We start from the raw sequence: 27,229 nt of genomic DNA, 5'->3' as shown, positions 1-27,229 counted from the left end.
ATGTTAAATAAAGTTAGTAAAATAATGTTGTAGGGAAGGCCTGACATGCTAATTATAGATTAGAAACTGATAATCATTTTGATGTAAGTGATAAAGACACCTAGGAACCCTTCTAAAAGGAAAGTGACACTCTGTAAAGTAAGTCAATGAAAAAACATAAAAATCACCTATAACTTGTCAACTGTTTTTCATGTGCTGCTCAGCTTTCTTTAAAAAAAAAAAGAAGCAAGATTGATATAGAGACAGCATGGTTTAAATGTTAACCCATAGGAAAAGGACCACAATGAGATAAAGGGGAATTATAAAATGTAACTTTTATTAGTTTAGGACAGAAGGTTTGCACTTCCTTGTAATTCATTCTTGATATTAGAGAAAACAGTACAAATTGGTTCTAAAAATTCAAAGTGCAATAAAAGAGGACGTTGTACCAGGGTGTGTAAGAAATACTGAATAATATTCAGGAGCGCTAGGTGTCTCCATAAAAAAAAAAAAAAAAACAGCAGGAGAGGTTAGGCCAGGCATAGACAACCTTCGGCACAGATGTTTTGGACTAAACCTAGCATGATGCTTTGCCAGCATTATGGTTGTAAGAGCATTATGGGGGATGTAGTCCACAACATCTGGAGTGCCGGAGGTTGCCAATCCCTGGGTTAGGCTCTAGAGGAGATAGAGAGGACTATATGGACATATAGAGGACTATAAAGCTATTAAAATGGCAGAAGACAAAACAATTTGCTCAATATAAATACCATTAAAATAATAATCTGTCTCTATTATATAAAAAGATTGCTGTTATGGACCACCTGCAGACCTCAAGATGGACTTTGGGATAGATGTAGAAACAATTTCTCAAGTTTCTTTGCCCTAAGGGAACTTTCCAGAGTTTCCAGCTTGACATGAAAATGACCCAAAGACTGGTATTGTGTTTCAGAATACACCTTGCATTTCGATACACTTGCCAATTATTATTATTATTACAGGAACGATAGGTTGAAGAGGACCCTGTTTAAACGAGCTTACAGTCTATAAGATGGACGCTATTTTAAACACAGCATTTGGTTAAACCAAAGCACGGGTTATGACTGCGTTTTCAACCTTGTGGGGCTCATTAGCATGATGCTGATTCTGGTCTGGAAGTTCAAAAAGTGTTAGGAACAGCATCCATTGCTAAAGGTACCTACATATATGCAGAATGAATATGTCTGTGCTCATTTGCATGTCAAGCTGGGAACTGGAATAATTATGGAAACTTGATTTCTTGAGTTTCTGTGCCCAAGGGGGACTTCCCAAAGTCCAACTTGAGATATGCCGGTGATGCACATCAGTCATTTTTCCATTTGCACTGTGGGGAGTTTTGTTGTGTTTTGTTTTACCACAAACATCTTGGCACATAGCTATCTACTAAATGAGTAATATGTAACTCTCCCTGTTGTGTTGTCTAGGGCATCCAACGCTATGTTCAGCATCAATCCATGTGCTGAACCTAAAGCTGAAAAAAACCCAATATAGATCCCTATGACTACCTTAGAAAATAAATTACACTCTTAGACAAATATTAATAACATGCCGGCTACAAAATGATGTAGGAGGTTAAATTAACAAAACACAGTGAGGTAGAAGTGGCTGACACTGGATGTATGTTCTATTGGTCAGGCAGGTTATTGTTTGTAATTCCATAAAAAAAATATTGCTGTTAAGGCATTACTGACTGTTTAGCCTATTTTTAATGAAATAACTGCACTTCACTTACCTGTCTCATTCTTAGAGTGGCATGCACGTAGTCTAAAATTTTCAATTTGATGGCCAATTTTTATAATTTTATACATAACTCATAAAAACTAAGGAGGAACAGGTTTAGATAAGTTCCCTTAAAAGGACCACAATAGGCACCCAGACCACTTCAGCTTAATGAAGTGGTCTGGGTGCCAGGTCCATCTGGGGTTAACCCTGCCTGCTGATAAAAAAAAAAACTGATATGTTTACAATAGGGTTAATCCAGCCTCTTGTGGCTGTCTCATTGACGTTAGAGGCGCTTCCGAGCTTCTCACTGTGATTTTTACAGTGAGAAGACGCCAGCGTCCATAGGAAAGCATTTAGAAATGGACTGACTGAAAGCGCTGACGTCGGAAGAGGGAGGAGAGTCCCCAGCGCCGAGGGAGCCCGGTGCTGGAGAAAGGTAAGAATTTAACCCCTTCCTCCCCATTCAGCCCGGCGGGAAGGGGACCCAGAGTGTGGGGGGGGACCCAAAGACCCTATAGTGCCAGGAAAACAAGTTTGTTTTCCTGGCACTATAGTGGTCCTTTAATGCCTCCAGCTTTCCAAGACTTCTGAACTCAGTGGAGGGAGTGGGTCGTGGAGGATTCATGACTCATGAGCCTGTAGGCAGAGAATTCTGACACCAATATCTCCACCTAAAACGTCACCTCTATGTTGCGTGCTCAATGATATTTCGAGGATTCACAAAAGAGCCAGGATGTACATCTCTCTCTCCCTCCAGAATAAAATAAAATTTCAATAACCATAGCAAAAGGATAAACATCTGTAGGCAGGATATTCAACTCTAGTGGACAGGTGCCTATAGGTAGATGCCTATTGGCAAAACCAGGTGCTACATGCACAGGTTCCATTCATTAGTTTCATAGCTATATCTGCTCTTCTGCTGCTCGGATTGCCAAAATGGAAATCCTTTGCAATGATCAATGAATTTTATTTTTACAAGACTCAGTGGATTTGACTCGAGTATGTAATAAATCAGAGGGCGATGGCTTTTAAACAGTGCTTGCTAAAGCTAAGCTAAGCCCAGTCAGTGAACTGTGTTGGCCTCACTCTGTATCTCGGCCATTAACTGTAATGCGTTAAAGTCATTCAGCTGTGCACTCCGCCCTGCCCGGGCTATAGCAACCTGCTGTGCTGGAGCATTGGATCTAAACATATGTCACGAGACAAGGCTGACATGTTTACTACAGATTTAAACCTCATCTATTAACCCATTAAGGAACAATGGCAGCCACTATCATAACACTTTGGCAATTATATGCCACCGATGACTAACATTATATTAGAGACGAATAGACAGAGACAAAAGCACAGACAGACAGATGATGGGCACCCAGGTTGGCTGACTTGCAGGCTTTTCTGTGAACCCAACATACACGTCAACTTGCCCACTTTTTGGTCACGGTGGATTTCTATTGAGCACTGCATAACAGCCATTCACCTTAATTCACAATTTGGGCAACTCCACTTGGTAGGTAGTGTTGTCGCGAACCCGAAATTTTCGGTTCGCGAACGGCGAACGCGAACTTCCTCAAATGTTCGCGAACCGGCGAACTGACTTCAATGGGCAGGCGAATTTTAAAACCAACAGGGACTCTTTCTGGCCACAAAAGTGATGGAAAAGTTGTTTCAAGGGGACTAACACCTGGACTGTGGCATGCCGGAGGGGGATCCATGGCAAAACTCCCATGGAAAATTACACAGTTGATGCAGAGTCTGCTTTTAATCCATAAAGGGCATAAATCACCTAACATTCCTAAATTGTTTGGAATAACGTGCTTTAAAACATCAGGTATGATGTTGTATCGATCAGGTAGTGTAAGGGTTACGCCCGCTTCACAGTGACAGACCAAACTCCCCGTTTAACGCACCGCAAACAGTCCTCTATATACAGAGTAAACATGGCTCCCTCTATATACAGAGTAACATGGCTCCCTCTGTATACTGTGTAAACATGGCTCCCCTCTATATACAGTGTAAGCATGGCTCCCTCTATATACAGAGTAACATGGCTCCCTCTATATACAGTGTAACATGGCTCCCCTCTATATACAGAATAACATGGCTTCCCTCTATATACCGTGTAAACATGGCTCCCCTCTGTATATAGAGGGAGCCATGTTACTCTGTATATAGAGGGAGCCATGTTTCCACTGTATATAGTGTAACATGGCTCCCCTCTATATACAGAGTAACATGGCTCCCCTCTATATACAGTGTAAACATGGCTCCTCTCTATATACAGAGTAACATGGCTCCCCTCTATACAGGGGCGTACCTGGAGCATTTGGCACCCGGGGCGGATCCTTTATTTGGCACCCCCCTCCCCAACTTTGAAATGTAAAAAACAGCTGCATTTTTTTTTTTAAATGTATGTTTAGGCAGTGTGTGTATAGTGTGTAAAGTGTGTGTATATTGTGTGTATAGTGAGTGTGTATAGTGTGTACAGTGTGTGTATATTGTGTGTATAGTGAGTGTGTATAGTGTGTGTGTATAGTGTGTATAGTGTGTGCAGTGTGTGTATAGAGTGTGTATAGTGTGTGTATAGTGTGTGTATGCAGTGTGTGTAGTGTGTGTGTATAGTGTGTGCATAGTGTATGCAGTGTGTGCAGTGTGTGCATAGTGTGTACAGTGTGTGTGTATCTTGTGTGTATAGTGTGTGTAGTGTGTGTATAATGTGTGCAGTGTGTGCAGTGTGTATGTAGTGTGTGTGTATAGTGTGTGCATAGTGTGTACAGTGTGTGTGTGTGTAGTGTGTGTATAGTGTGTGCAGTGTGTGTATAGTGTGTATGCAGTGTGTGTATAGTGTATGCAGTGTGTGTATAGTGTGTACAGTGTGTGTGTATATTGTGTGTATAGTGTGTGTATATTGTGTGTAGTGTGTGTATAGTGTGTGCAGTGTGTGTATAGTGTATGCAGTGTGTGTCCCCCAAGCCCCTAGTCACACAGCCAAATAAAAAAGCCCCTACCTACCCCCCTCACCCTAAAAAATAGTGAAGGGGGAATAAAATTACTACCCGGTAAAGTAAAATTCAACTTACTATTCAACGTCTTCTTCTTCTAAAATCTTCATTTTTTAGCCCCAAAAAAGGCCAAATAAAAAGCCATCATACCCGTCGAACTTAAAAATAAAATAAAAAACCCGAGCACAAAAAAAAATTAATCCATCTTCACCCATGGAGGGCTCCGTGTCAGTGTTTATCAGGGATCCTTAGGATAGGTGTCAATCCATATCTGCCAAGTGACCCTATGTAGGGGGAACAGTCCCTATTCTGCTCTGTGTCAGTGTCTGGAGGGAGTATCTGCAGTAACACAGAGTGTCTGGGGGGAGTATCTGCAGTAACACAGAGTGTCTGGGGGTAGTATCTACTTGTAACATTTATATGCACTAAAAAAAAAAATAATAAATTGAAAAAAAAAAAAAAATGGTTGCAGCTTCCGAATTAATCTAAAATGGATGCTGTCCATTAGGTGGGAGGGTCTGCTAGGGAGGGTGTGCTGCTGATTGGCTGTAATGTGTCTGCTGACTGTGAGGTACAGGGTCAAAGTTTACTCAATGATGACGAATAGGGGGCGGACCGAACACCGCATGTGTTCGCCCGCGGTGGCGGACGCGAACATGCTATGTTCGCCGGGAACTATTCGCCGGCGAACAGTTCGGTACATCACTATTGGTAGGATAATGTGCCATTTTATGCATATTGAATGCAACAGTTTATTCACTACATAGTGAGATTTGGTGAGCTGGCATCGAAACTGCGACAAATTGTGCTAAAGCTTGGAGCTAGCATATTAAGGGCTCCAGAAACAGTGAGCAGATGAACAAATCTACGTTGCTACCTATATTATAAAATAATAATGTACTATTCTCTATATCTTGTGTCTCCTGTTTAGTACATACTTTACTGGAGTAATCTGAAAGATCCACAGAAGAAGTTGCGTTGCCACCAAAAGGCAGAGCAAATGCTTAGATTTAGAGCCACAGCGCTTATAAGGCTCTACAATTGTGAGCATTCCTATTCCCTCACATATACTTATTTTTACAATATTGCACTATTGTATCTTTCCTTTTATATATGACAAACCGACTGCTCATGTTGGAAATATATGGGTAAGTCCCTGTCCATTTGCATGTAATTCTCTTATTAAACACTGAAGTTTATACTTGTTTTATTAGATGGTGGCTTATTGCCAAAACATTGGAGTTTTCATTTTGGTCACTTTTTGTATTGCAGTTAGCATGTTTATCTCCCGTGTTAAAATGAGTGTAGGACCTCTGTTATTGGGGTATCGTGTTACGCAGTGGTGGACTTAACACAATATGGCCATTTGGTGTAACTGAATCCCCATGTTTGTTTGCTAAGATAGGGGATTTTAAGTAGCCTTGTAAGATTCAAAACTGTGCATTTTTTTGAGTGCACTGTTCCTTAATCTGTATTTTAACATCCTTTTGTCACTCCAGTAAAAGGATACAACTGATGGGGACATAAATGTAGATAAGAATATCCAACAGAAAGAGGATAATAATGGTGCCAGTGTGGCTCGTCCTTCGGAGTGCCGGGGGCAGCCCCCCCCCCCCCCCCCACCAGTTTCTACATGGGAAAAAGTATTTGTAATAGTTTAGAAACACAAAGATTCTTTTCTGGAAAGGGGGTAATCTAAAGATTAATGTGTGTGTGTCAAAATAAAAATCTATGTCTCGTTAATTCTGAAATGTTTCAGTTCTGCAGAGCCCAGAGACTAAATGTTAAGCTTTGTTTTTTGTACAGTGGGTCTAATGTGGTCTGGATTTTCTCTCTGTTAACAGCCTGCGAGAACCTTTAGCCTTTGGTTAATATTATTCTAGGGTAGGGTTTAACAAACTCTGGCTCTCCAGATCTTGCTGAACTACAACTCCTATGATTCTCTGGCTATCTATTTCATTCCAAGAATCATGGGAGTTGCAGTTCAGCAACATCTGGAGGGCCGGAGTTTGGGGAACCCTGCTCTAGAGGAAAAATGTGCAAAGTACAAAACACAGAACCAAGAGATCGCTTGTGTGATTAAGACTCACTGCAAATGCTCTGGATTGGCCATTCGTCATGAGACTCACTCAAGGAACCATGGGGTATTTTGAAACTTGCATTGTCCTAGTTAGTGATTGTGTCATCATTACCAAAGTGTCTCTATAAAGCCAAGGCTGAAACTAAATCATCAACATTCAGGGCTTTACTTTAGAAGAGAGAACATTATTAATATATTTTATTAAAATAATAATAAAATTGTATGTTATTATTATTAAATAATAATAATGTTATATATACATTTAGATTCAAAAAGAAAGGCTTATTTGTGAGATGGACCAAAGTCATCAGATAAAAAACCATAAAACAACAGTGACCTATTGCTGAAAACATCCCAAAAAAGATATTTTCCCCTGGCTACTAATGTGTATTGTTAAAGAACACAGAAGCGTGATTAGAAACAGTGACATTTCAACTCAATCCACAGCAGATAGCGCACGCCATGAGCATTACAGAGTAATTCTATTCAGTCGTTTCATTACCCACTAAAGCGACTCGCCAGACCACGCTGTAGAGTCTTTAGAAAGCACGTGATTTTTTTTCAACTTTTAACCAGAAGGATTGAGTGTCATAATTTGAGCTGCAGGTGGGCCCTTGTGTGGACCCAAAATCAGGAACAGATGAAAGATTAAAATGGTGTAATACCACATCGGAACATCTGTTTCTATACTTTATGCTTTTTACCATTTATTCTAATGAAGTACGAGCAGTAACTGAAATCTGGCTTGTGTAATAAAAAAATTAAAGCGCTTATCTCTGCTCAGAACAAAGCGCAAGTCAACATATATCTTACTTGGCTGGACTCCCAATACTGTTTTTAGTTTATTCTCTTGCATATTCCCCCTTGTGTTTTCCAGCGCATCCTTCCATTGGCCCTTTTGTTTTATTTAAACTCAAACTGCATTAAAAATGTGTATTTGAATTTCTTTGCTCACTTCTATATTTTGATATTTTTCTAGGTTTTACACAGATAGCTGCCCCGGTATTGTGTTTTACACCAAGCGTGACACTTATCAGGAAGTATTACTTTACTGAGAGGGTAGTGGATGCATGGAATAGCCTTCCAGCTGAAGTGGTAGAGGTTAACACAGTAAAGGAGTTTAAGCATGCGTGGGATAGGCATAAGGCTATCCTAACTATAAGATAAGGCCAGGGACTAATGAAAGTATTTAGAAAATTGGGCAGACTAGATGGGCCGAATGGTTCTTATCTGCCGTCACATTCTGTGTTTCTATGTTTCTTACAGCAAACAAAATACAATTCTGGCATATTTGCTGAGAGCTATATAGGGTCAGTTTTCATTCCTTGGACAATTGGAAAAAAATTTGGAAAACAGTTGGGAGGAATTTTCTGTGCAATTATCTGTACGCGCCAGTGGTTTGTGTCTGCTGACTGCTCAGATTTAAAGGGTTACTCTAACCATTTGTAACAAAAATCTTGCTTTTAAGTATACACTGCACTAATGTAGTATTAGCTACTTACCCTTTATAAACCTGCAAATATACCAAAAACTTACGTGCCCTCTAAGCAGGGTAGGGAAGAGAGGGAACTTTAAAAAAATAAATAAATCAATTGCTATGAATGGAGGGAGCACACAGACAGTGCTGCAAAGGAGAAGCTCATTATTTATTTTGCCATCCCGCTGACGACAGACGTGACTTGTGCAAAGAGCAGCCTGAAACGGAGTCACATGTGCCAGGGGGGCAACTAGCCCCAAGCACAAAATTAGAAACACTGCACATACAGACTCCTGCCAGCATGACGACTTCTAAAAGCAAAAGTGGTCATGATGGTTGGAGTAACCCTTTAAACACTTTGCTCGAGCATTGCTCTATGTTTTGGTTAAATATAACACGCAGTGGTATCCTAAAAACCCTGTGAATGACTTGCCCTTGAGTAGGGGCTTTGACAATTTTGGTATTTATGTCCAAACAAATACAGTAACAAGTAGCTTTGAGATAACTTACAGAATCCAGAATGATATTTCAAGGTGCTGACATTGTGTTTGTGAGTTTTGTAAGTCCTTATACATTGCCCGCTATCTGCTAACCAGCATTTCACTGTCCGGTCCGCACTGCCCGAATACATGTGGCGTCCCACCATCTGTAAGAACACGGCAAAAGTTCATGGTGATCACAGAAACAAGCCAAAATATAACATCCAACTGATTCATTCTGTACATCGAGGCCATACATTTAACTGTTACGTTATTGGGTATCTTAACACAATGTCAACTCATTCCGTTGAAAAAAAAAAAATAACTCTTATTCTGTTATTCTTTGGAGAAGTTAAGTTGTTGACAGGTATCTCAGATTGCTCAATGGGCAATCCATTCCATCAGGTTTACAGAACAACATTTCTGATGATGTTAGCCAAGCAGGCAGATCAGAGGCAGAGCCAGCAACTGCAGACTTTAATACAAGTAAGATTTTACTAGGTTTAGGGGGGCAAGGGAGTCTAGATGGTAGTTTCAACACTATAGGGTCAGGAATACATGTTTGTGTGTTATAGTGTTCCTTCAAGGGTACTGTTTCTATGGACCTTCTTGGAATGAAATGATGGGGTGATTTTACCAGGATCCACATCTGAAGCTTTCAACTCTAAACTATCTCATCATCTTTTTAGCCAACCATTCTTTCTACAGCAAGATAAAGAAATGCAATGCAATCTAGAACACAGATCACAAATTGTCTCTAAAGTCTCAATACAAGTCTTGAGGTCTGGAAGCTGTAGGTCAGGTCATTACATGGAACTGTCTTTCATATCCCCTGTGTCCGAATGTTGTACATTACATCATGTTGTCTGTTAAGAAGATATTGATACAACATAAATACGGTCTAAAAATCTGTGCTGCTACTAAGACCAACTCTACAGTCATAATTGGTAGGCACCCCCTCCTATCAGCACTTACTATGTAAACATAACTTGAGTGCTGGTTGACCTCCTGACTGATCTCGTATGTCATACTTGTTTTCTTAGAATGAAATGTTTGTCTTGTTTCCTATTGTACAGCGCTGAGTACTATGTCAATGCTATATAAATAATTGGAATCTTTAAAATAAAAGGGTCAGTGACTTTATTAAGTATATACTTTAAAAATATACATGTAGGGGCGGAGCCAAGCTGCTGAACTGAATGGCTGCACGTTGGAACTGCTCAGCACCAACAAGCCACTTTAACACAGAATACAAGGCTATAAACTCTTCCCACATAACCCCAAAATGGAGCACCGGGAAGACGAAGGCACCATGGGTCATAAGAGCAAGAAAGCTAAGCCGGACAAGCCAAGCATGAGTAAGAATATAGGGGAACTCTGGCGACAGGCCCAAAGAGCTGGGGAACCCAAGATGGCCGCCTTCGCGGACTATGCCTCTGATATCTCTGAGGATTTCTCAGACGGAGCAATGGAGGAGCATGTACCTACACTACCGGCCCCCAAGCCGCCACCCTTACCACCAGACTCAGCTACAGTCACAACAGCAGTCCTGAAAGAATTGCTAGCGGGCATTCAACACACACTACAGGCCAACGTGGCCCAAATCCGTCAAGACCTGAGAGGCCTGACAGACCGTATGGGCACACTGGAACGGGAAACCAGCCAAAATGCTCAGCAAATATTGCTTCTGCAGCAAACAGTATTAGAGCTGAAACAGCAACAAGCAAAAACAGACCTGCGGCTTACGGCGGCGGAGGACCAAAGGAGGAGTCTAAACCTCAAGGTCAGGGGGGATCCCTGAAGAAACAACGGAGGCAGAACTACCCCACCTGGTACGCAGACTTCTCCAAGCGCTTCTACCGCCCAAGCATGCGAAAACGGTGGAGATAGAGGGGATGTTCTGCTTACCAAAACCGGTCAAGGCCCCATCCGAGGCACCACGAGACCTGATCATCCGGTTTCAGAGGTGTAAGGACAAAATGGCGGTCCTCAACGTGGTACGCAATCATTCCCCATACTCCTTCGAGAGCATGCCACTCTCCTTCTACGCAGACCTATCGTGGAACACACTTGCCTGGCGCCGCTCTCTCCAACCTTTCACGTCCCTCCTACGAGCGAAAAACATACAATATCGATGGAGATCACCCCACACCCTGCAGGTACAACATGGAGACACCACGCACCCAGTTCACGATCTACAGGGAGCAAAGGGTCTGTTGCCTACATTGGAGCTCCCAGGGGACTCCATGGCTAACTGCGGGTCGTTAACCACCACCCACATCTGGAATCCAGCAACTGCACCTCCATTTGTCCCATGGGGCCCAAGGAAAGAATCCCAAGCCACAGCCACCACCTGAAGCACCTCGAACTGCAGGCAGAGAGACACTGTTGTCCCCTAACAATACCGGCCTGGTACCACCACAGCCTAATTTATTTTTCTATAAGTAATATTTTTTCAACTGTTTTTGATATGATCTGCCAATACCAGATAAGGACATTGGGACTAACGACTATCACACAAAGTAGCCTTATAGTGCTCTGCAAAACTGCAGGGCTAACTCAAAAGTTTTGAATTTATAAAGAGTTTAGCTAATTTAGTTTTTTCTTACCCTTCAACTTTTCCTTTAAATATTCAGCGCAACACAAACGGGAGTACCCACATAAATAGCCCACTCTCGAATCGACCGACAGACCGAGTCGGCGGTAACCCCCACCCCCCCCCACCCCCCACGCCCTCAGGCGACCACAAGAGCTTGGTATTTATTCCTATACAAAGCCTCAGATAGCCCAGACAAGGGTACAACTGTGCCCCAATACCAATAGCTCTATAGCAAGACAAACAATCCAAACATGATATAAGAGGCCCAGGCCTCAACACATGAGAGGAACTAGACGTGTACACAGAGATATACACACCACCTCACATAGTTAGATGCACTGCAACATTTCACCTAACTGGGGTTGTATAAAAGGTTAAAATGTGCAGGGTGTTTGCATGCTAGGCCAACCACCCTTCATGATGGTTTTTACTATGCGGGGAGTAGCTACCGGGGCCTATCGAGCATGTTTGATATCACTCGCACTATATAATTAATTAGCGCTAATGTATACTGTTTAGCCTAACACTCCGCTACTTGCCATTGATCGGAGCCATGTCAATGTTACCTATGTTTTCTTTAATTTTTTTTATTTTTCTTTAATGCTTTTTTATTACTTCACCTCTCGGTGTTTGTCGCAGCACACTGCAACGCAACGTCCATGATATGTATAGCCTATTCTTGAATAAGCGTAGATTTCAACTACTGTTTACTTTACTCACGCTAACATTCATAGAAGATGGTACAACCTAGCGACAAAAAGCAACATGTTTTACTAACATCATATATCTTCATATGTAGACTTAGCCTATTTATTATATTGTAAAAATGTGCAGCTGTATCAAATGCTTTATCATTGTCTGATCCGGAAAGCTTACATTAGCTATCGTGGCATTGTGAGCTTGTTGTAATTTTCGCACTACAAAAATAAAGAGTAAAAAAAAAAATATATACATGTAACCAAAAAAAAACTTCACAAAACATACAATATACACATAAAAGTTAACAGTAATTTTCACTCGCAAAAAAGTATACACAGGGAACACATAATGAAAAAGTAAAATAATGTTTTCACTATACACAATGTACACTGAATAATTTGAATAAGTATAACATACTATGCTTCTTAGCACATAGGTGGTCTGACACAGTATATGCAGCACAAAATTACCTTAATGCGTAGGAAATATCACAATACCCACACTCAAAAGAAAAAAGTTTTGTGGTGAGCGCAAAAGTGGGAAAATATGCTGAGCTGCTTAAAAAAAAAAAACAGACAGCAGGAATGGAAAGAGAGGCGCTGGGGAGGAATGGCTCTAGTGTATACATAATTAGAGGTGTGCAGTGCTACATTCCATGTTACAGGAGTGAGCTTATTGTTGTCATTAGGGGTATTTACTATGTGACTCATCAGAAATGTAAAGCAAATTCAGATTACATTTTACATTTCAGACCCAAATTTCTGATACTAAATTAAAGCTTATATGGAGATGTTTGACACTTTGAGAGTTTTAAATCCATTTTTCTAAATTCGCGTTGAATCCCTGCAATTCGCACTGTGTGAGTCTGTACACTGTTTAGAAGTAACATTGCCTTTGATGGAATAGTCGTATGATTCAACGAAGTGCTTTCCTATCACTCCAAGCCTCTCTCTGGATACTTTGATGATTCAGCATTTCCAGGTGCAGCGATATCCAGTTCTCTAGAATAAGTTGACCCCATCGATGACTCCACGTAACCCAGAATATTTATATTGCTAGCGGGAGCCTGCAATGTTGGAACAATGCCTCCGTACACGCGTTGTCCATGCAAGCTAATATCATGTCCTTACCATTGGGAAGGGGGTCAGGCTAATGAAATCACAAAGATTTCCAACCAAGAAAAATATTTTAGTCCTTTTCAACTATGCGTTCGTTTTTCCTTTTTTGGCTGGCCGGTTGCAGTCAGCTAAAATCTAATATTGGTTTAACTTGTATAAATACACAACCCATGTACGTGTCAATATTACCCGATGATCCATGCTGTCATCCACATCGTTTGTTGCATTTGACCTCCAACACAAAGATGTTCCCCTTCAATAACAGCTGCGTTTTAAATGAAAGGGATTTCTAGGAAAACTACATTGGGGAAAATACCTTGAAAGGTCTGCCAACTAATTATTGTTCTTTTTTTATTATATGATCCACGGATAGAATTACAGATGCTAATCGACTGGTGCTTACAGCAGGAGGGAGACACATTATGTGTTTTTTGAGTTTATTTTGGCTGGTGGTAAGAAACAAAGTTCATATTACCAGGAATCTATCACAATGCATTAAAATCGTCTTATTTAACCATCGAGAAGATTAAGAGGTGCACGGCCGGGTCAAAAACAACTTTTGAATTCTAATGTCTCTAAAGAATATCAAACTGGAAACCTTTGCGTATTAAATGTCAGATGTTTCTTTTGACCTGTATAACTCACCTCTGGAGGTCACAGGTCAGCCAGTCTTCCCGAACTAAAAACAGGAAGCGTGAGGTTTGGCGAATAGACCGTTGGCTAACCTTTGGCACCGTTGGCTAACCTCTGGCACCTCAGTTGGTTTGAATAGCACTTCGCACATTGCTCAGCCAGTCACATGGGTCATCATTTCAAAGCATCATGGGAAACCTAGTCCATTACACTATCAGATGAACTACTGCTTTACTCGCTCACTCAGTCATGTCAAGCCAGGGTTCAGCATCACAGACGTCTATCTTTTGCCAAACTATAAATCTTTCAGAGAAGGATTTACCAATTGGCAGACTAGGCAGCTGCCTATGGGCGTGTGACTATAAATTTCATATTTTCCCTTATTTTATCAAATTCAGAGGGGATGTGAGTAGGGAAGCCTAAGAATAATGTGCCTATTGGCACCTCAAATCTCATCATCCTCAACAATGTTACAAATTCCATCTTACTCTGCACCGATCTGTAGCCAGTCAAAATGGCTCATTGGTTAAGGAAATCAGTTGCTCTGATGATTTGAGAAAGGACTATGGTCATTAATTTAATTGTAAAGTTTAAACCAGTGACAGCTACAGCTTGTGTAGTGTTGTCCAAAATAGTTTGGCCTGAATTCCAAAAACTTTCATGGTTTAGTGGATAAACCCTTAACCCCTTCACTACCAAGCACTTTTTGATTACAAACATGTTAGAATAACATTTATTTGAAGCGAGCAGGGCCGGCCCGTCCATTGTCCCCAGTGGGGCCACGACTCCAGGTGGCATTTTGCCACCCCTGTACACTGTAAAGTACCTGCTGTGGAGCCTGAGCCGCCTATGCATATATATAGAGAGATTACCGCTATATATATATGCAGTTTTGGGCCCCCGCTACCTTGTCTTGAGGAAGCCCAGAGAGGAAGCCCAGAGGTCTAAAGTTACCCTCCTGCAGCTTCATATCTGCTCTTCTTGCAAACCGTGAGAGTGTTGCCGCAGGTTGCCATGGCAATGCTCTGCCATATGCAGAGTATTCCCATAGCAACCAGCGGCAACACTCAATCGGTTTGCGAGAGGAGAAGACATAAAGGTGCAGGAGGGAAAGAACATACTTCTGGGCCCCCTCTCTACAGGACAAGGTAGCAAAATGTGTCACTGGACCACCAGGGAAACAAGTGCCCCCCTCCCTGATCACAGGTAGGGGGGAATACATTTTAAGAAAACTGATCGCCCATCACAGCCCCACTACACACACTGCATCCAGTACACACACTACATGTACTACACACCGATACTGCATCCACTATACACACTACATGTACTACACACAGACACTGCATCTACTACACGTACTACACACAGACACTGCATCCACTACACACTACATGCACTACACACAGATACTGTATCCATTACATACACTATACACATGCACTGCATCCACTACACACACTACATGTACTACACAAAGACACTGCATCCACTACATGCACTATACAGCGACACTGCAGCCACTACACACAGACACTGCATCCATTACATGCACTACACACAGACACACTGCATCTACTACACACAGTAAATGCACTACACACAGACACTGCATCCACTACACACACTACATGCACTACATCCAATCCACTACACACACTACATGCACTACACAGAGATACTACATACAGTACATGCACTACACACAGACACTGCATCAATTACACAGACACTGCATCAACTACACAAACACAGACAATGCACCCACTACACATCCACTACAAAGACACTACACCACTTAACTTCATTCACACATACACTGCATCCACTACACACACACACTCTGTATCCACTATATGCATGCATACAATGCATTCACTACACACACTGCATCTACTAGATGTGCACAAGGTTTGGGGGAGGTGGGGTGCAGAGGTGGACGATGACAGCATGTCATCTTTCGACCCAGGCAGCACAATGTCTTCGGTCGGCCCTGGAGGCAAGTAATGCATAACTAGCATATAAACATTAACATAAGCATTGAAATTGTGCGAATTTACACAAAAATGTTTCCACATATTTATTCACCTTTATATATGTAAAAAAAAAATATATATATATATATATATCCTTTATCTTAACCTTAGAATATTCACACAGGGTCTGAAAAATTTGTATAAAAGCAAAAATGCTATATTTCTCTAAGTCAGTAGGTGTGACAAAAATTGGTAAATAAAAATGGTCAAATATGTTGTTTAAATGTATTTACAAGGATCCTGAAGGCATAACTAACAGTGTAACTTACTGAAAATGGAAATTTACAGTGCCTTGCAAAAGTATTTTCCCCCTTGGCATTTTCGTGTTTTGTTACCTCACAACCTGGAATTAACATGGATTGTTTGAGGATTTGCATCATTTAAGTTACAGAACATGCCCACAACTTTGAAGATTTTTTTTTTTTTTATTGTGAAGCAAACAACAAATAGGACAAAATAACAGAAAAAATCAATGTGCATAACTATTCACCCAGGGCCGGACTGGCCCACCGGGATATCGGGAAATTTTCCGGTGGGACATCGGCACCTGGGGCCGGACAGAGAGCTGGCTGACCTGTGGCCGCAGGGAGAAGCTGGCTCCTTACTGTTCCGGCGGCCGCAGGGGGGAGCTGGCTGTTCCGGCGGCCGCAGGGGGGAGCTGGCTGTTCCGGCGGCCGCAGGGGGGAGCTGGCTGTTCCGGCGGCCGCAGGGCTCTGCTCCCCCGCCCGCGCGCACTACTTAATGAGACCGGGATATCCGGTCTCATTAAGCTGCACGCTGGGGAGCTGAGCCAGCACAGCCAGCTCCCCCCTGCGGCCGCCGGAACAACCAGCTCCCCTCTGCGGAACAGTTTATTGTGAAGCAAACAACAAATAGGACAAAATAACAGAAAAAGTCAATGTGCATAACTATTCACCCAGGGCCGGACTGGCCCACCGGGATACCGGGAAATTTTCTGGTGGGCCGTCGGCACCTGGGGCCGGACAGAGAGCTGACTGACCTGCGGACGCAGGGGGAAGCTGGCTCCTGACTGTTCAGCGGCCGCAGGGGGTAGCTGGCTGTTCTGGCGGCCGCAGGGGGTAGCTGGCTGTTCCGGCGGCCGCAGGGGGGAGCTGGCTGTTCCGGCGGCCGCAGGGGGGAGCTGGCTGTTCCGGCGGCCGCAGGGGGGAGCTGGCTGTGCTGGCTCTGCTCCCCCGCCCACGCGCGCTACTTATTGAGTCCGGGATATCCGGTCTCATTAAGCTGCGCACTGGGGAGCAGAGCCAGCACAGCCAGCTCCCCCCTGCGGCCGCCGAAACAACCAGCTCCCCCCTGCAGAACAGTCAGGAGCCAGCTTCCACCTGTGGCCACCCGCACACCTGACCCAGCTGTCTGCCCTGCAAGACTCCTGTCCGGTCGCCCATGGGTAGCTATATTATGTCAGTCTGTCAGTGTGTGTCTGTGTCATGGTGTGTGTGTCTGTCTGTCATTGTGTGTGTGTGTGTGTGTGTGTGTCAAGGTGTGTGTGTGTCAAGGTGTGTGTGTGTGTCAAGGTGTGTGTCTGTCTGTCATGGTGTGTGTGTGTCTGTCTGTCTGTGTCAAGGTGTATGGGTCTGTGTCATGGTCGGTCTGTGCCATGGTGTGTGTCTGTCAAGGTGTGTGTGTGTCTGTCAAGGTGTGTGTGTATGTGTGTGTCTGTCATGGTATGTGTGTGTGTCTGTCATGGTATGTGTGTATCTGTCAAGATGTGTGTGTGTCTGTCAAGGTGTGTGTGTGCGTGTCTATCATGGTGTGTGTGTGTCTGTCAAGACGTGTGTGTCTGTCATGGTATGTGTGTGTCTGTCATGGTATGTGTGTGTCTGTCAAGGTGTATGTGTGTGTCTGTCATGGTATGTGTGTGTCTGTCAAAATGTGTGTGTGTCTCATGGAGTGTGTGTGTCTGTCATCTGTAATGTGTCTGTGTCTGTTATGGTGTATGTGTGTGTGTCTGTGTGTGTTTAAAAATAGTGTTTTTACTCACCTTGTGTGTGTGTGTGTCTGTCTGTCATGATGTGTGTCTGTGTCATGATGTGTGTGTGTGTGTCTGTGTCAAGGTGTCTGTGTCATGGTCTGTCTGTGTCATGGTGTGTGTCTGTCATGGCATGTTTGTGTCTGTCAAGGTGTGTGTGTATCATGGTGTGTGTGTGTCTGTCAAGACGTGTGTGTCTGTCAAGACGTGTGTGTCTGTCAAGGTGTGTGTGTGTCTGTCATGGTGTGTGTGTGTCTGTCATGGTGTGTGTGTGTCTGTCACTCACCTCTTTTTCCCCACGCCATCCTCCGGGGCTGGCATAGATTTTTTTCCAGGGCTGCTTGTATCCCCAGTCCGGCCCTGTATTCACCCCCCCTAAAGTCAATACTTTGTAGAGCCATCTTTTGCGGCAATCACAGCTCCAAGTCGCTTTGGATAAGTCTCCATGAGCTTGCCACATCTTACCACTGGGATTTTTGCCCATTCCTCCTTGCAAAACTGCTCCAGCTCCTTTAAGTTGGATGGTTTGTGCTTGTGAACAGCAATCTTTAAGTCTGACCACAGATTTTCTATTGGATTGAGGTCTAAGCTTTGACTAGGCCATTCCAACACATTTACAGGTTTCCCCTTAAACTAAAGTGTTGCTTTAGCAGTGTGTTTGGGGTCATTGTCCTGCTGGAAGGTGAACCTCATTCCTAGCCTCAAATCACACACAGAGTGGTACAGGTTTTGCTCAAGAATATCCTTGTATTTAGCTCCATCCATCTTTCTCTCAACATTGACCAGTTTCCCAGTCCCGGCTGCTGAAAAACATCCCCACAGCATGATGCTGCCGCCACCATGTTTCACTGTGGGGATGGTGTTCTTTGGGTGATGTGATGTGTTGGGTGTGCGCCAGACAAAGCCTTTTCTTTGATGGCCGAAAAGTTAAATTTTAGTCTCATCAGACCAGAGCACCTTCGTCTATACATTTTGGGAGTCTCCCACATGCCTTTTCGCAAACTCAAAACCTGCAAATTGTTTTTTGCTGAAAGTAATGGCTTTCTTCTGGCCACTCTGCCATTAAGCCCAACTCTATAGAGCGTACGGCTTATTGTCGTCCTATGTACAGATGCCCCATTCTCTACTGTGGAACTCTGCAGCTCCTCCAGGGTTACCTTAGGTCTCTGTGCTGCCTCTCTGATTAATGCCCTCCTTGCCCGGTCTGTGAGTTTTGGTGGGCGGCCGTCTCTTGGCAGGTTTGCTGTTGTGCCATGTTCTTTCCATTTTGTTATGATAGATTTGATGGTGCTCCTGGGGATCATCAAACATTTGGATATTTTTTTTTATAACGTAACCCTGACTTCTCAACAACATTGTCCCTTACTTGTTTGGAGAGTTCCTTGGTCTTCGTGGCAGTGTTTGCTTAGGTGTTGCAGCCTCTGGGACCTTTTAAGTAAGGTGTGTATATGTAATGACAGATCATGTGACACTTAGATTGCACACAGGTGGACATAATTTCACTAATTATGTGACTTCTGAAGGTAATTGGTTGCACCAGAGCTTTTTATTGGCTTCATAACAAAGGGGAGAATAGATACGCACATGCCAATTTTCTGTTTTCTATCTCTAAAAAATAGTTATATGTATATATTTTTCTCATTTCACTTCACCAACTTTGACTATTGTGTTCTGATCCATCACATAAAATTCAGATCAACAAAACATTGAACTTAAGGCTGTAATGTAACAAAATAGGTAAAAAGTCAAGGGTGGTGAATACGTTTGCATGGCACTGTATGTAAAAAGAATGTCTGCATTTCAGCATAACGCCTACACACAGTAAGCAGTTAAATCGGTAAAACAGTAAATTGTATTTCTGAATAAAAAAGTTGTACTTAAAAATGCTCTAGCAATCTTTATCAATCTATGGAATGCTAACAATTAAATGGTAGAGTCCATTCTTCCAGATAGTAGGAATGATATGACCCATTGAAATGTCCTCTGCTGGAGCAGTGGGTGAGTTGACATTTTCAGTAAACTTGCAGGCATTAAATCAGTCACAAGTGGCTTCAGCAAGAGAAAATTGTTCCTCTACATGCTGCTAATCAAAACCAGAGTGGAAATACGTGTGGCTTTGTGGACTAAATATCATTCTGCAAAATACATAAAATTAAAAAGTTTATACTCCATTCTGGTAGATAAATGGTTACATATTTCGATTTTTTTTTTTTTTTTTGGTAAAGTGAGACCAATCATAAGTGTTCCTAAATATTTAGCATGTTATGGAATGTAATACTAATATAATACCTCAAATCTTTGCTCGACTAGCAGAAAGTATTCCATTTCATTATGGGTTTATCTAGAATGCACACAGAAGATAATCACACCTAACGATTACCAGGCACAGTGCAAGAAAAGGCCTCAGTTTGGATCCCAATGTTTATTTCCAATCTGGTCTTAGTGACCAATTTGCTAATTAAAACCTTGTAACAAATTATGTTAAACATGTAATCATAGGACCTGAAACACCGGGAGAAATGTTACAGAAACCGCGTCTGCATACAGCGGTAGAAAAGGTTCTTCTAATTAATATTTATATAATGCCAGCACATTCCGCAGCATTGTACAGTGGGAAATAATAAAAAAAAACAAGTTATGAAAAACAAATGAACAAAATCAACAGAAACAATATGTTAAAAGGTTCATTTTCAAAAGAGGGAGAATCAAAAAGTGTGCAGCAGCGCTTAGAATACTGAACAAAATGAGATGGGGAGGCAGCAAATCTGAAAGGTAGGGGGTTCCCTCCAAAAATCCGCAAAACCAGTGGCGACAAAAATTTTTTTTTCAAATACCAGCATGCGCCAAGAAACATCAAAAAACTGTGTAATATCTGCAATTGACCTAAAAGTGTCCCTTAAAGGTAGGAAACAACAAAAAAACAAAGGATGAAACAAAGATAAAGTCCAGATGTGGAAGGTATCGTGCTTCTATTGAGATAACAATATATAGAGAAAAATCTTATCTTGAAACAGCGCAGTAGGTTCCTACCTTCCTAATCCTCACCAAGGATTGGGTCTACAAGTAAGATTTATTCGTAGAGCGGTGTGCCTGCTCCTTAAAGTGTGAGTAATTCTCCTTATAATACCTTTTTCTGGTTTGGTCCAGAGAGCACTATTATTTCTCTGAGGTTGTCTGGTCTTTAAATTGTTTCAGTACCACCACCTGATTTTTCCAGACCTATGGAACCTACTGCGCTGTTTCAAGATAAGACTGCAATAAAGGAGTTTAATGCATTACTCCAAACACTGTGACCATTTCAGTGATTTGTAGTTGTCTTGGTGTCTGGAGTCTGTATGTTCAGAGTTTCGATGTGAAACAGCATCATGGGGTGTCATCAGCCAGCACGGATGAAGAGTTCCAGGCATATGTCAATTCTGAGCATTTTTTTGCACAGTGTGCCATTCATTGGCTGAAGGTGGCCAGCTGACACTCTCAGTACGTGAATGGTAAATGCATTAGCCTCAGAGCCTAGTGTGAACCCAGGTAAGAGTGCAAACTGTTACTAAATGGCTTGCCCCATTACCGGAAAGCGGCCAGGGTACTCCTACTCTTATAACTGCTACAGCGGGCTGAGAGAGTCTGCTGACCACATTAGGCATATGACTCTCCAGAGTTAGTAGTGGAGGTGGGAAGCAGAGCCTGGCAGACTCCAGGTAAGATGGTAAGTTAAACACTTCAAATAATTTTGACTATATACATACACACACACACACACACAATGGGGAGGTTGTGGGGAGTACCAGGGCTCTGCTGGCACAAGAAGGAATGTATGTGGTTATGGTGCTTGGTGTGTGCCTTTAACGTAAACATGAGACGAATATACAAGCCGTGTAATGACAAGTAAAAGCTAGGAGTATGTGGATAGTATTTTAACATAAAGATCAGTTCTTGCTTTCCAATGAATTCTTTGCTATTTCTCTGGGCAGCTTTAATAAATGCACATATTACGATAAAAAAACAAAACACATTTCTACCAGAAATCTTATGGCTTGATTAACGGTTTTCTCTCCAATGGAATAAACCTGTCCTGCATGATGTACTGATAGATAACCCCTGTAATACATATGTCTCTGATTCCAACACAATCCTGTCCTGGGAATGGGATCTAGCTAGAATTCCGTGTATCATGTTCAGATACAGAGTAACCTCTTGTGAGCATCTAAAACCTCAATATCACATCATCACAACGACATGCGGATTGTTCACGGGCCTGCTTCTATCTCCCTGAGCACATAGTGACATCAATCTTTTATTAATTACATCATTTTATTCCAGAGTGAATAGATCACACATGCTGTAAATTATAAACTGTTACTTGATGGAATTAAGATGACCTATAAAGAGCATTTATGAGGAACAGTGCTAGAAGTGGGGCAATCACCGTGGAAACCAATGAAATGTTGATGCTGATTACTCCATGTTTAGAACTTTGACCCATAATTGCATTTAAAGCGACCCTGTCACCGTCTGGGTTCTGTGCATAATTTGCAAAGAGCCCTGACACCGACTTTGTCACTGGGTGCGGGGTGCAGGGAGTTCTACTTACCTCAACGCTTGTGACCGCCACCATACTTTTCCAGCCAGTCCTCTACAGTCCCAGCGTCCAGACATTACAGCTGCCAGTAGGCCATGACAGCGTTGTACTCTCGTCCATCAGTGAGAGGTCTATATAGTATAGAGGATCCTGCGAGACTGCAGGATCATCCATTGACAGAGCCTCATTCCCTGGGGGACTGACAAGGCTTCACAAAAGGTAGATCCACCTCTGTGTCTGGCATAGGGAAAATACATGCAGGGTTATTAGATCCACCTCTGTGTCTAGCATAGGGAAAATACATGCAGGGTTATTAGATCCACCTCTGTGTCTGGCATAGGGAAAATACATGCAGGGTTATTAGATCCACCTCTGTGTCTAGCATAGGGAAAATACATGCAGGGTTATTAGATCCACCTCTGTGTCTAGCATAGGGAAAATACATGCAGGGTTATATTAGATCCACCTCTGTGTCTAGCATAGGGAAAATACATGCAGGGTTATTAGATCCCCCTCTGTGTCTAGCATAGGGAAAATCCATGCAGGGTTATTAGATCCCCCTCTGTGTCTAGCATAGGGAAAATACATGCAGGGTTATTAGATCCACCTCTGTGTCTAGCATAGGGAAAATACATGCAGGGTTATATTAGATCCACCTCTGTGTCTAGCATAGGGAAAATACATGCAGGGTTATTAGATCCACCTCTGTGTCTAGCATAGGGGAAATACATGCAGGGTTACTAGATCCCCCTCTGTGTCTAGCATAGGGAAAATACATGCAGGGTTATTAGATCCACCTCTGTGTCTGGCATAGGGAAAATACATGCAGGGTTATTAGATCCACCTCTGTGTCTGGCATAGGGAAAATACATGCAGGGTTATTAGATCCACCTCTGTGTCTGGCATAGGGAAAATACATGCAGGGTTATTAGATCCACCTCTGTGTCTAGCATAGGGAAAATACATGCAGGGTTACTAGATCCCTACTATTAGATGCCTAGTAACTCATACTGACATACACGCAATATAAAATACACAGACAGGTTAATTCGCTAAAGTAAGAATTCAAAGTGAATTTTACATTTAAGGCAACGCTAGCCAATCTGCGAAAAGTCAGCTTCCTTTTCAGGTACTTTAAATTTTAATTTATTTTGAATTCCTGGCAAGTCACAATTTAGTAAATAATCCTAAGAGTATCCAAAATATCTGTCCATTTCATTCCAGGAACAGGTCCGATTTGAATACTGCCATAGGTAATCAACACAAGATATGAAAACCTACAGGATTATTTACGAAAGTGTGAATTGTTAGGAATTTAATGCCAATTTCAAATTGTAAGAATTCCGATATTTTTTACGTGATATTTAAATTCACAGTGAAAAATTAAGCAAATTATCCCAGGTTGTGTTCATTGGAGAATAGAACCTGCACGTGCTGAAAATACTCACTGATACTCTGAGTTTCCTCTGAGTTATTTTTGTCGGTTTCTAAGTAGCTCTGCATCATTACACTCACGTCCCTAGAACATATCATATGAGTCGCTGACTGAAGAACATTCTTAATGTCTGTTAACACGTACATTTATTTCAATAACGGGTGAAAACAAACACATGTGCCTGCTTTACCTCCGTATAAAGCTGGATCTCAGATGTGCTAAGATCAGAATACCGTTAGTTTATTTACATTAGTATAGGTGGTGCTAGCTTATAAGCATCTTAACCCCTTAAGGACACATGACATGTGTGACATGTCATGATTCCCTTTTATTCCAGAAGTTTGGTCCTTAAGGGGTTAAAGGGACACTCCAGGCACCCAGACCACTTCTGCCCATTGGAGTGGTCTGGGTGCCAACTCCCACTACCCTTAACCCTGCAAGTGTAATTATTGCAGTTTTTTATAAACTGCAATATTTACCTTGCAGGGTTAACTCCACCTCTAGTGGCTGTCTACTAGACAGCCACTAGAGGGCACTTCCTGCTTCATAGCAAAGATTTTCTTTGCTAGAGCATCGCTGGACGTCCTCACGCTGTGTGAGGACCTCCAGCGTCACTCAATTCGCCATAGTAAAGCATTGAAAATCTTTTTCAATGCTTTCCTATGGGGAGACCTAATGCGCATGCCCACCGGCTGACTTATATTGATCAAGATGGGATACGGAATTTGCCCCTTTCTGGGATATTTCAAATACTACATGTATTTAATGAAAATGATATGAAAATGTATACCATAGGACTGCATGTATAGACATGTTACACTGTAGAGTGGTATTTGTTTAAGTGCCTAATTAAAGGGTAATGTGGGTCACACTTTAGTTTGCGATAACTCCAAAGTAGAAAAACTTGCTTGTGCATGAGATGATCCGATCAAATAAGTCAAAGGAAATTTGATAGAAACACTCATATTGTGAATGGAAATAAACATTAGCAATCCAGTCACCCAGTCCCAATTCACTCCAGGATCTATCCAAAGAGGGCATTTTAATTGGGACGTAATGTTCAATAACCTGAAAAATTATCTCTGTTTAATAAATACATAGATACATACAAAAAAATTTTATTTAAGAATTCCATAACAGCAGAAATGTGATGACGGAAGCATTTCTGACATTAATGGGTCACATTATTGCAAATTATATAGTACATAGAACAACAGTGTGAGCCTATTCTGTGCATATGGCACCTTACTGAGCATGCGCAGTGCACTGCCTGGCACTCCGACCGAGTACCTCTGTCAATCGCTGCTTCCTAGTACTTGCGAGTATCATAAGCACTGCACTGGAACACCATAACCACCATAAACCCCACGAATTGCCGCAGCCTGGTTGGGGACTTGCCACCCACCCTGGACCAAAGATTCCAGCTTCCAGTAGGTAGACCACTCCTAGTCCAGAGAGTGTAGCAGGAAAAGCTCTTAGAAGAGCTAGTGATTATACTCAGGGGAGTATTGTGATATAGCAATCCCCAGAGTGTAGTTCTCCAATACCCATGAGCCAAGACCTCATGAAGCCAAGACTTCATGAAGGTGCAAGATGATCTGAGAGTTTAATGGTACGGGTTGGATTTTTATACAACTTTTCAGGCCAGAGGAACACCCACTGGACCTGATGGGGCACAGGACACTTATTATACAGACCAATAGAATCAATGTAACAATGCCTGACACTCCCACATACAGCACACAATCCCTCCCCTGTGATACAATTAAGGTAGATAATGTATTAATGTAATTATCCCCAAGTATAAAAACACATATTTTACAAAGTCTCATAAGTACCCCAAAATACAACATATCCCGTAAAAGACAGGGATAGCCCTGATCTGGATGAACAACATATCCAAAAATCACCCAGATCAGAGCAGGGGTTCAAAAGTTTCATGGAAGTCTCTTTTTGACCCACCGTGCACATGGTCCCATGCCCAAAAAAGTTCCAGAGAATTAGGGCTAACGGTCTCTCTGTCTGGAGTACAAAAGTACATACTTCACATGAACAGAGCCTTTTAAAGTGCATTGGGCAAGGTATATTGCAGGGCCCATAGTCCTAAGGCAATAGGCTGGCCAGCAGGCCCCTCCAAGTACCCTTGACGAGGTTCAGCTTGTCATAGGGCCATAATCACAGGGTAGGAGGCTGCCAAACAGGCCCCTCCAAAAGCCAGTGATGAGGTTACTTTCGTCACAAACCTCTACGGAGGATTCCACTGAACCTTCTATAGATCCATGTTTTATACTCAGAGCAGCATTAACTATAACTAATATCTATGTAAAGAATAAAGGGGGCCCCAAATCATAGAAGTACTGATGTAGAGAGTATCGGGTAATAATATTTCCCTTACTGCTCCCCTATCCCCAGAAGAAGACGTCACTTTCAAGGTGGCGTGGTCAATGCAATATATTAAAGATATTAAAGCACATCCCAAGTGACAGCGCCTCTTTAATTGTAGACACTGTCCGTGTAGGTTTGCTTATTGTCTTTCTGATACATTTTTTATTCATCGCCCACAGCACGATTTCTTATTTTGTCAATTACTCTCCGTGAAACATCTGGGGAACAGTTCACAGATTTACTGTTGAAAACTCAGTAGATATAAATGTCCGTGTGGACAGAATCTATTTAGATCATAATTCTGTCAGATTTTTACAACGCATGTAGCAGAGTGTAATCGACAGAAAATATTTGATTAAGAGAAGGAGATATATTTCATGTGGCTCCCACTTATATTGACGGAGTGTTCTGGCTACATTCGCACCGTATAAAAATGTCTGGAGTCTGACTCAGCTAAAGATGCTTACCAGAATAACAAATGTTTTTATGAAACGCTAAACATTATTTTCACTCCTTAAAGTTATGAAAAAATACTGACATTTGAGACTAAACAAAAATAAATAATTTTTTTTGTGCATGTATACAATATAGGAATATTTACAGATCGGTGATTTTGGCCTGCATTGTATAAGTCTGTTGCCAAATCATCACAACGCATTGTTTATTAAAACACTGTTTTTGTTTGAAGTAAGCTTTGCTGGTGTGGTCCCCACATAGAAAAAGGAAGAAACGGTAAACTCACCCGAAAAGGTTACTCCAACCAAAAAACTGTGTTTTCATAAAACACTGTTTCTGGTTAGAGTAACCCTTGCTCTGCTGGCTTGCTCCCTAAACGTAAAAAAAAAAAATAAAGTTTCAACTTGCCTCTGTACCAACGCTGAGGGCAAATTCTCCCTGTAGACCAGTCCTCTTTGGCTGATGGGGAGGGATGTTATGGAAAACAGGCAATGGAGCTATTGACTGACTGGCATGCTGTCTTGAGATGC

At 42.1% G+C, this 27,229-nt stretch overlaps 1 protein-coding gene across 1 annotated transcript in view; it reads right to left on the bottom strand.

Moving 5' to 3' along the window:
- The window catches only part of WDR86 (WD repeat domain 86), a 52,217-nt gene that overhangs the window by 1,263 nt on the left and 23,725 nt on the right, over window positions 1–27,229 (bottom strand). The window contains exon 5 of the mRNA XM_063450815.1: window positions 8,807–8,942. Within this exon, the coding sequence (XP_063306885.1) occupies window positions 8,807–8,942 (136 nt within the window). The remainder of the gene's footprint in view (window positions 1–8,806; window positions 8,943–27,229) is intronic.

This window comes from Pelobates fuscus, chromosome 4 (genome assembly GCF_036172605.1).
Source record: "Pelobates fuscus isolate aPelFus1 chromosome 4, aPelFus1.pri, whole genome shotgun sequence".
Taxonomy (NCBI): Eukaryota; Metazoa; Chordata; class Amphibia; order Anura; family Pelobatidae; genus Pelobates; species Pelobates fuscus.
This window is presented reverse-complemented; position numbering and strand designations above follow the sequence as displayed.